At 38.6% G+C, this 9,555-nt stretch overlaps 1 protein-coding gene across 2 annotated transcripts in view; it reads right to left on the bottom strand.

The window, feature by feature from the left end:
* Positions 1–4,779: 4,779 nt before the first annotated feature.
* ASAH1 (N-acylsphingosine amidohydrolase 1) overlaps positions 4,780–9,555 on the bottom strand; it is a 28,597-nt gene continuing 23,821 nt past the window's right edge. For both annotated transcript variants that reach the window (XM_027962739.2, XM_060407014.1), the window contains exons 11-14: positions 7,254–7,385; positions 7,028–7,151; positions 6,559–6,615; positions 4,780–5,336 (exon numbers count right to left, since the gene is read on the bottom strand). In XM_027962739.2, coding sequence (XP_027818540.2) covers positions 5,247–5,336; positions 6,559–6,615; positions 7,028–7,151; positions 7,254–7,385 — 403 coding nt within the window. In that variant the 3' untranslated portion in view covers positions 4,780–5,246. The remainder of the gene's footprint in view (positions 5,337–6,558; positions 6,616–7,027; positions 7,152–7,253; positions 7,386–9,555) is intronic.

Raw genomic sequence — 9,555 nt, 5'->3', positions numbered from 1 at the left:
CATTTCTGTCCTTGATCGAGCCCATCTTTGCATGAAATGTTCCCTTGGTATCTCTAGTTTTCTTGAAGAGATCTCTAGTCTTTCCTAGTCTGTTGTTTTCCTCTATTTCTTTGCATTGATCGCTGAGGAATGCTTTCTTATCTCTTCTTGCTATATTTTGGAATTCTGCATTCAGATGCTTATATCTTTCCTTTTCTCCTTTGCTTTTCGCCTCTCTTCTTTTCACAGCTATTTGTAAGGCCTCCCCAGACAGCCATTTTGCTTTTTTGCATTTCTTTTCCGTGGGGATGGTCTTGACCCCTGTCTCCTGTACAATGTCACAAACCTCCGTCCATAGTTCATCAGGCACTGTCAGATCTAGTCCCTTAAATTTATTTCTCACTGCCACTGTATAATCATAAGGGATTTGATTTAGGTCATACCTGAATGGTCTAGTGGTCTTCCCTACTTTCTTCAATTTCAGTCTGAATTTGGCAATAAGGAGTTCATGATCTGAGCCACAGTCAGCTCCTGGTCTTGTTTTTGCTGGCTGTATGGAGCTGCTCCATCTTTGGCTGCAAAGAATATAATCAATCTGATTTTGGTGTTGACTATCTGGTGATGTCCATGTGTAGAGTCTTTCCTTGTGTTGTTGGAAGAGGGTGTTTTCTGTGACCAGTGCGTTCTCTTGGCAAAACTCTTATTACTTATTAACCTTTGCCCTGCTTCATTCTGCACTCCAAGGCCAAATTTGCCTGTTACTCCAGGTGTTTCTTGACTTCCTACTTGTGCATTCCAGTCCTCTATAATGAAAAGGACATCTTTTTGGGGTGCTAGTTCTAAAAGGTCTTGTAGGTCTTCATAGAACCGTTCAACTTGAGCTTCTTCAGCGTTACTGGTTGGGACATAGGCTTGGATTACTGTGATACTGAATGGGTTGCCTTGGAAATGAACAGAGATCATTCTGTCGTTTTTGAGATTGCATCCAAGTACTGCATTTCAGACTCTTTTGTTGACCATTATGGCTACTCTATTTCTTCTAAGAGATTCCTTCCCACAGTAGTAGATATAATGGTCATCTGAGTTCACCCATTCCAGTCCATTTTAGTTCTCTGATTCTTAGAATGTCGATGTTCACTCCCCCCATCTCCTGTTTGACCATTTCCAATTTGCCTTGATTCATGGACCTGACATTCCAGGTTCCTATGCAGTATTGCTCTTTACAGCATCGGACCTTGCTTCTATCACCAGTCACATCCACAAGTGGGTATTGTTTTTGCTTTGGCTCCATCCCTTCATTCTTTCTGGAGTTAATTCTCCACTGATCTCCAGTAGCATATTGGGCACCTACTGACCTGGGGAGTTCCTCTTTCAGTATCCTATCATTTTGCCTTTTCATATTGTTCATGGGGTTCTCAAGGCAGGAATACTGACATGGTTTGCCATTCCCTTCTCCAGTGGACCAAATTCTGTCCTATTTTATTAATTTTGTCTTATTTTATTAAGGTTATATCTGGGTTATATAACCTTATTAATAAAATTTTAAAATTACTATTAAATCTTGTGGCCATATCTAAAGCAGAACATGAAAAGAGAAAACATTCTCCCTAAATAAATTTGTTGTTAATGTCAGGATAAAAAATTGCACCTAGTTTTTTAAGCTGAACTTTTAAAATATTAACTCTTTAAAATCTGTTGTTCACAGTGCTACAAATTTTAAATGTGTTTAAGAGGGAAAAAGTAACTATAAATTAATGGAACTGTCAAAAATAAAATTATGAAAAATAGTTTAGTCAAACATACACTTCTGTTTTCTGACTACCTTAGGAAAGCTGCAGTTGGTTTTAAATTTTATTTCATTGTATTTTACACAGAATAATACAACAAAGGATAATTTCTTTGGTTAAAATTATTATAAATCATCTGAAAATTTATTAGCTCTTCTGTTTTTAATGGCAAATTTATCACTAATTAGCTGAGTTTAAAAAAAAAATTAAAAGCACTTCAATTCAACTGTTGAAATCTAGGATCTAGCTGGATAGTCTATCAGTTCTATGATTTAAAAAAAGGAAAGGAAATAGGTGGTTGTCCACCTACAATTAAAAAAATCCTGGCATATTGAGAGTTTTAAGGAGATGGTAGAAAAATATATTCCATATCAGACTGCTTTGGCCATGGCAGATTTTCTACATGGAAATGATTTGAAAAATAGAAATTTTTACTGGTTTCCAAGATGACAGTCTTGTTCAGTACTTACGGATTTGTTATAGATTCCCTTATTCTTTTGGTTATAAAACAGCCAAACCTCATTCCTTGGTCTGTGGTTGCCCTAAAAATGTGGCAAATATCAAAGAGCTTCCATCGGGCCTTGATTTCTTCCTATTTTAAATACAGGGAAAGTAAGTGGCAGAGCGAAGACTAGAACCTGAGTCTCATAATGCCCAGGGGCACCTCTTCCCCTACATGACATCATCACTCACTGGCAGTCAGAGTTATTGCCAACTCTCATAGGCAGTAGTTTCAATACTGAAACTATTACATATATAAGAAGAAGTCAGTATCCTTAAAGGCAAACAGCAGTGACAATTTTACTCATTCCATGTAGCAACTGTAAGTTAACAGGAAAAAATATATAATCTATTTTCTGTAGTTCAGACAATAAACTTAATTTTGTACTGATAATGTCAGGGCGAGCCAGTGACTAAGTGTTAGTTATACAATGAAATACTTATTCTCAGTAACTGAAACGAAGAGTGTTACTCACTCCATTTGGTGATATGGTCTGCTGTAGCTTGAGTACATGAAAAACAGAAACTGGTATGAGCATCAAGGTCCTTGATCCTGCAAGCAGTGAGGTTGCACTTAGCCCACAAACACCTGGGCATACATGGTCTTGGACTTGACTTGTTAGAATTCCTCTCTCTCATCATTAATACTTTGAAATAATGCTGTCAACCCCATTTCATATCTTATCTATATGTGGGAGCTGGAATTATTTAGCCCAGTGGGCTACTGTAGGGCGTAACTTGAATTAACTATGTTTTCCTGAGATTGATATAGTGTTGATATTGAACTTAGGAGTTACATGTTTTCAAAACATATTTATCGCCTGTGTGTAAGATATACATGTTATCCAGGTGTTATCTGTGTATAACTATTTGCAACCGACAGGCTGTTTGGAGGCATCTGAGCTACTGCCATAATTGCTTTTAACAATGCACGTTAATTTGCTTCTTGCAAATTGAGTGTCATCATTATTTTGAACTATTTATTAAGAAAATGTTTGATTAGATTCATCCACTTATGTGTGTGAATAAAGAAAACTACAACAGTTCTGACATTTCCAGCAGCACCTGGATATCAACTGCTCCCTAACTGCCTGCTAACGTGAGATGCAGTTTAAGTGTGGATTCATAAAGCTAGAAGAAACCTTGGGGGAAAACTGGGTTTAAACCCTCACCTGACAGGGCAGGTCAGAGCGGGCAGAAAGGCGTGGTGGCTTGCCCCAGGCCACACCACTGGGTGATCCAGAGCCAGAGCCAGGCCTCCGGGTTTCCATCCAGAGCTCTGTGATGCTGCTTTCCTGTTTCCTCAGGTCGTGGCACACAGAGAAAATGACATTGTCTTAAGACACGCTGAGGTAAACTGCAGGGGACATGGGACTTCATGAAAAATTCATGACAGTTTCTATTTAAAAAATTATGAAATGTGTAAATTACAGAGGATCTTTAAAAATCAAATCCTGTTTTTAACACACAACCTCTTGTAATTCTCCTTGCTTCATCACTGCAGTGTGGTGGAAGCACCTCCTGTGTTGGGGGAAGCTGCCTTTGGACACCTACACACTAAGTTGATAACCACTGAATTACATTGAGTCATGTAAGACTGTGATCACTTAGTCATAAGTTCAGTAACCCACTTACATAACCCTATAATGTTAAATATACTCAGCTTGGATTTCTCCATAGCTGCCACCCTCAAACCGACACGTACATATACACTGAATCAGTGTACATGACTGCTGACTGATACTTCTTCCAGGGACTACTGAATGTCATGAAGACAGCTGACATTATACAGAAATGAAGTGGCTACAGTCTTGCCCAGCTGGCATACATTTCAGAATTGATTATGAAAATATGAAAGGTTAACAAGTTCTATTAGCACTTATAAATAGATTGATTTCTGTAAAACATTTTTAGGAATTTACATTTAAAAATATACATAGTGAACACAAGGACAAACAAAAAATGTATTCAATTACACTTACGAAGAGTTAAGTAACTATTATCTCCTATTTTCCATTTGTCTTTGACCTGCTTATTTACTGTTGATTCACAGAACCTGGGACTGTTTTTGAAATTTAATAACTTTCTGGGGTTAGCTGGAGGCTAATTATGAGAAAGGAAACACCTCAATTCTGAGTATAAAAGGCTGCCTTGCATACTGGTTACTTCAAGAACCCCAAAAGGTACTACTTGTGCATGCTAACTAAGTCTCTTAGGTTGTGTCTGACTCTTTGTGACGCTATGGACCATAACCTGCCAGGCTCCTCTGTCCATGGGATTCTCCAGGCAGGAATACTGGAATGGGTTGCCATGCCCTCCTTCAGGGGACCTCCCTAGCCCAGTGATTGAACCCGCATCTCAATGTCTCCTGCATTGGCAGGTGGGTTCTTTACTACTAGTGCCACCTTCTATTCAGAATCAAGGTGATGTCCATGAAGAGGAACGTACAGCTGAATGCCTGTCTCATGCCCATCCCATCAAAGCTAGTGAAATACACAGCTGTCACAGCAGAGACAATGGTGTATTGACTTTAATAGTAGTTAGAGCCAGGAGGAAAAGACAAAAACATACCACAAATACGTAGATAAAAGTGAAAAACTAAGTAATAGGGGCTGTTTAACTGACTCACATAGAGGTACAGGGTTCAGTGCTCCTGAGAATCTTGGCTTTATTCCATGGAGGGTCCCACCACAGTTTTAGTTGCCTATCCCCGCCCCCAAATGTCAGACCAAAATGAATCACAGTAAACTCTGGATGACTGCTGTACTTCACTGAAAGAAGTTATCTGTTACATAGCAATCACCTACACTATGACAAAAACAGCCTGTGAACTATAAACATACTCAGCAGGACAAGCTCACACCTCAAAGAGAAACTGCCCTGAGTCTCTGGAAGGAGATCGGACACCACTCCACTCAGCCCCACGTGAGCTCCCATCCCGATGTCATAGAGGGTGCATCCTGTAGGCCAGGTGTGTGCTCACCATCCTATGCAGGGGTCTGGGCAGTCCCGCAGGTACGTCTCAAATTGACCTTTGGTAACATCTATCAAGACTGTGTATACCGTCAGCTGAAAGAAAAGTCAACTTTTACTTTAAGCATGTTTTCAGTTCTAAGATGACCCTACTTGTATTAGCATTTTTTATGGAACTGGTTATGAAGTTTTTTAACATTAAATTTGTTGTTGCCCAGTTGCTGAGTTGTGTCCGAAATGTTTGTGACCCCATGGACTGCAGCACGCCAGGCTTCCCATAGTGGATTGTGTGCGTGTGTGTGTGTGTAAAGACACAAAACAAAAGGTCCACATAATAAGTCAATAATAATGAAAACAACTGACTTCAGTAGAACCATTACCATGTCTTAAACAGGTGTGGCAGAGAATGTTCAGTTCTTTACAAGGTCTTAATTCTGTGCTGTATACTGCTTCACAAACAATGCTTTAAGGCTCACTTAACGCTCCTCAATGCATACTTTGCAAAGACCAGTGGTGTACTGTGGAGAATAAAGAGCGTAGCTTTGGCTTTCCTTATCCTGGAAGCATTTCTCAAGCAGTTAGGGAAACTATACAGACATGCAGGTTAGAAGGTACACACCCAACTCACACAAGAATCTGTAAGTAACCCAACTGTGAACTCAAGCAAAGATGGCATGGGCAAAATGAGACGTTGGGGTCAGTGGGCAGAGGGAAAGCTTCCCTTAGGAGCCAGGTTCTCACGGAGGCACACTGATCTTAGGGTTCAGCAAAAGAAGGCAAGGAACAAATGGGAAAAATTAGAGGAATCAGAAACACGCAAGAGGGGGGCTATTAGCAAACTGGATGATCAGAAGACTTTTGCATATTTTAGCTAAAGAGTAGGGGAAAGGCTATAATAACGTTTAAGAAAAAAATCTAATCCACTAAGAAAGCTGTCTGAAAAAAGACTTCAGACTTCCTTTTGTCTAGCATTAGGTGTTGCAGCATACAGCATTCAACTCCTCATGGACGGAGAAGTCACTAATAACATGCTAAATTCAATCCAAATGCCATGTAAGTAAAGCTGGAAATAGTTCTCTGACCAAACTGGAGATCAAGCTGCAGTGACCAACTTCTTTGTCACACCCCAAGAGTTACAGTTTTGGTCACACAAAAACATTTTAAAAAGTAGCCTTAAACTGAACATGACTTGGAATTCTAGCTCTGACTGATCCAAGACAAAGGGGAAAGATAAAACATGGGATCAAATTCTTTTCCTAAAATCAAAAGAATATATATACACACACACACATATGTACATATATTAAAAAAAAGATACCTTGTTGAGGACAGGTTTTGTTGACAAGACATCATATATGGTTGCAAATGAGATATTCTAAAACACAAAAATAGTTCCTTTTAGTACATTAAATGCAGATGTTGGCAGCTTTATCCACACAAATGGGTCATTAGACCAAGATATTCTTCAATCAGCCTCCCCTAACCCCCATAAAAGAATTTCCCTCGGGTCACTGTTTAGGTGATGATTCTAATATAGCATGCTTGCTTTCTTTCTCTCCCTCCCTTCTTGAATTCCTGACATTCAACTCCACAGAGTGGTGTCCACCATTAACAAGGGAAAAGTACGGCGAAATTTTGCTCTTTATGTTAAAAACTCAGTGGAAACTGTCCAGAGACAATGACTGTTAGGAGGTTTGTAAATTTTTTAAAGGCCAATGAAAAATGTTAGAATGGAGATAATCTTTAGTAGTCACCGTTTCTCTCTCTATATGACACTGGGAATGTACCTCTTGGGTTGTCCGGTTCAGACACATCTTGGCAGGTGTTCTGCGATCATCAAGGAAGAAGGGATTTTTCCATCGGTCATAATTTGTTTGTACCACATACCATCTACCCTGCTTGGGGTCGAGTCTAGATACAAAGAGAGAGATTTCTCTTAGGCTTCACACCTTAAACCCATGCATGTGTCTGTCTCTGCCTTAGTTTCTGTTTTGCTTGAGCAAATGTACTTACTCATATACATCCAGAGACTGTTTTCTGTCTCGTGTAATCACACAACCCTCCCCAGACTGGTTGCCTCCCACGATAAAGTATGCTGGGGCCAATATCTTGGTGTTGGTCAATATATTCTTGGCTTCTTCATAACTATAAAGAAACATTTAGAACAAAGGAAACACTTTTAGTTAACCTGAAATGGAAACTTTTAGCTGTGGAAACTTAAGGGAAGACATCTGAGGAACATGTTTTTCTAAAAAGAATAGTGAACAATGGCTCAGGGAGAAACAGTCCCTTGTTCCTCACAGTGAAGCTCCTCATAGTGAAACAGTGAGATCTAGTCCCTCGCTCCTCACAGTGAAACAGATCTGAAATGTTCCCTCAAACGTGAAGGACAAATGAAACGATCATCATCTACCCTTACAGTCTATATACCTATCACTCAACAACAGAACTAGGGAAAATAATATAAATTATTTTATTACTTGAAAATCAGAGCTATCAAAAATGGAAATGGATTTTCAAAGTATGGGTGGGGGATTGTTTGCATACCAAGAAAACTTCACAGATGCCCTTCACAGATACACCATCCCTAGCACGTTTTAAATAAGTAATTTTCTTGCTATAAACACACACACACACAAACATGCAGAATTCCATGTTAGTGTCAAAGGTTCACCTAAGAAATTCTGAAATAGTTTCTCAATGGAAGATACAGCTCAGTAGTATTTTAATATTAGTAATTTAAAAGAAACTACTTTAAAAGGTTCATGTACCATGATGCAAAGATGGTTTCAACATCCACAAACTAATCAATTTCATACACCCATTAAACAATGAAGGACAGATGAATGGATGAAGAAGTTGTGGTACATATATACAATGGAATATTATTCAGCCATAAAAAAGAATGAGTCAGTTATAGTGAAGTGGATGAACCTAGAGCCTGTTATACACAGTGAAGTAGGTCAGAAAGAGAAAAACAAATACTGTATAGTAACACATATATGTGGAATCTAGAAAGATGGCACTGATGAACCCATCTGCAGGGAGGGAAGGGAGACACAGACACCGAGAATGAACCTGTGGACACAGTGAGGGAATGAGAAAGTGGGACAGATGCAGAAACAGCATCAACATGTACACACTACCACCTGTAAAGCAGAAGCTGGTGAGAAGCTGCGGTATAACAGCGAGCCCAGTGTGGTGCTCTCTGATGACTTAGGTGGGGGGAGGAGAGGGAGGTTCAAGAGGGAGATGATATATGTATAATTAAGGCTGAACTACATTGTCATATGGCAGAAAACAACACACTATAAAGCAATTCCAATTAAAGAATTAAAAAAATGAAAGATGAAATATGATCTTAACAGATGCATTTGACAAAATTCAACATCTCAAAAAAGTGTGTGCAGAGGGAACACACCTTAACATAATTAAAGGCCATATAAGAAGCCCACCGTTAACATACTCAATAGTGAAAAGTTAAAAAAGTTTTTCCTCTAAGATTAGGAACAAGACAAACTTGTCCACTCTCACCAATTTTATTCAATATAGTATTGGCAGTATTGGCCAGAATAATAAGGCAAGAAAAAGAAATAAACGGTATCCAAATCAGAAAGGAAGAAGTGAAATTGTCACTATTTGCAGATGACATAATACTATAATAAAGACTCTCCATGAAAAAAAAAATTCAGGAATAATAAATTCAGTAAAGTTTCAGGACATGAAATCAGTATACAACTATCAGTTGTGGTTCCATACACTAGTAACATCAGAAAGAGAAATTAAGAAAATAGTCCCATTTACAATCACATCCAAAAGAATAAAATACATGGGAATAAATTTAACCAAAGAGGTGAAAGACCTGTACACTGAAAACTATAAGACACCGATGAAAGAAGAAGACACAAATAAAGATATTCCATGGTCATGGATTGGAAGAATCAATGTTAAAATGTCCATACTACCCCAAAGAAATCTACACAGATTCACTGCAACCTCTATTAAATTCTAAAGGCATTTTTCACAGAAATAGAACAAACAATCCTAAAATCTGTACGGAATAACAAAGGCCATGAATAGCCAAAGCAATCTTGAAAAAGAAGAACATCTGTATTTCAAACCGTATTACAAAGCTACAGTAATCAAAACCATGCTGCTGGCATAAAAACACGTTGATCAGTGAAGGAGAATAAACAGCCCATAATTTATGAAAAAGGAACCAAGAATATACACTGGGGAAGAACAATCTCTTCAAAAGATGCTGTTTGGGAAACTGGACAGCTACATGCAAAAGGATGAAACCAAACCACTACCT

The sequence above is a fragment of the Ovis aries genome, chromosome 26 (assembly GCF_016772045.2).
Source record: "Ovis aries strain OAR_USU_Benz2616 breed Rambouillet chromosome 26, ARS-UI_Ramb_v3.0, whole genome shotgun sequence".
Classification (NCBI taxonomy): Eukaryota; Metazoa; Chordata; class Mammalia; order Artiodactyla; family Bovidae; genus Ovis; species Ovis aries.
The sequence above is the reverse complement of the archived record's forward strand: the minus strand, read 5'-3'. Positions and strand labels throughout refer to the sequence as shown.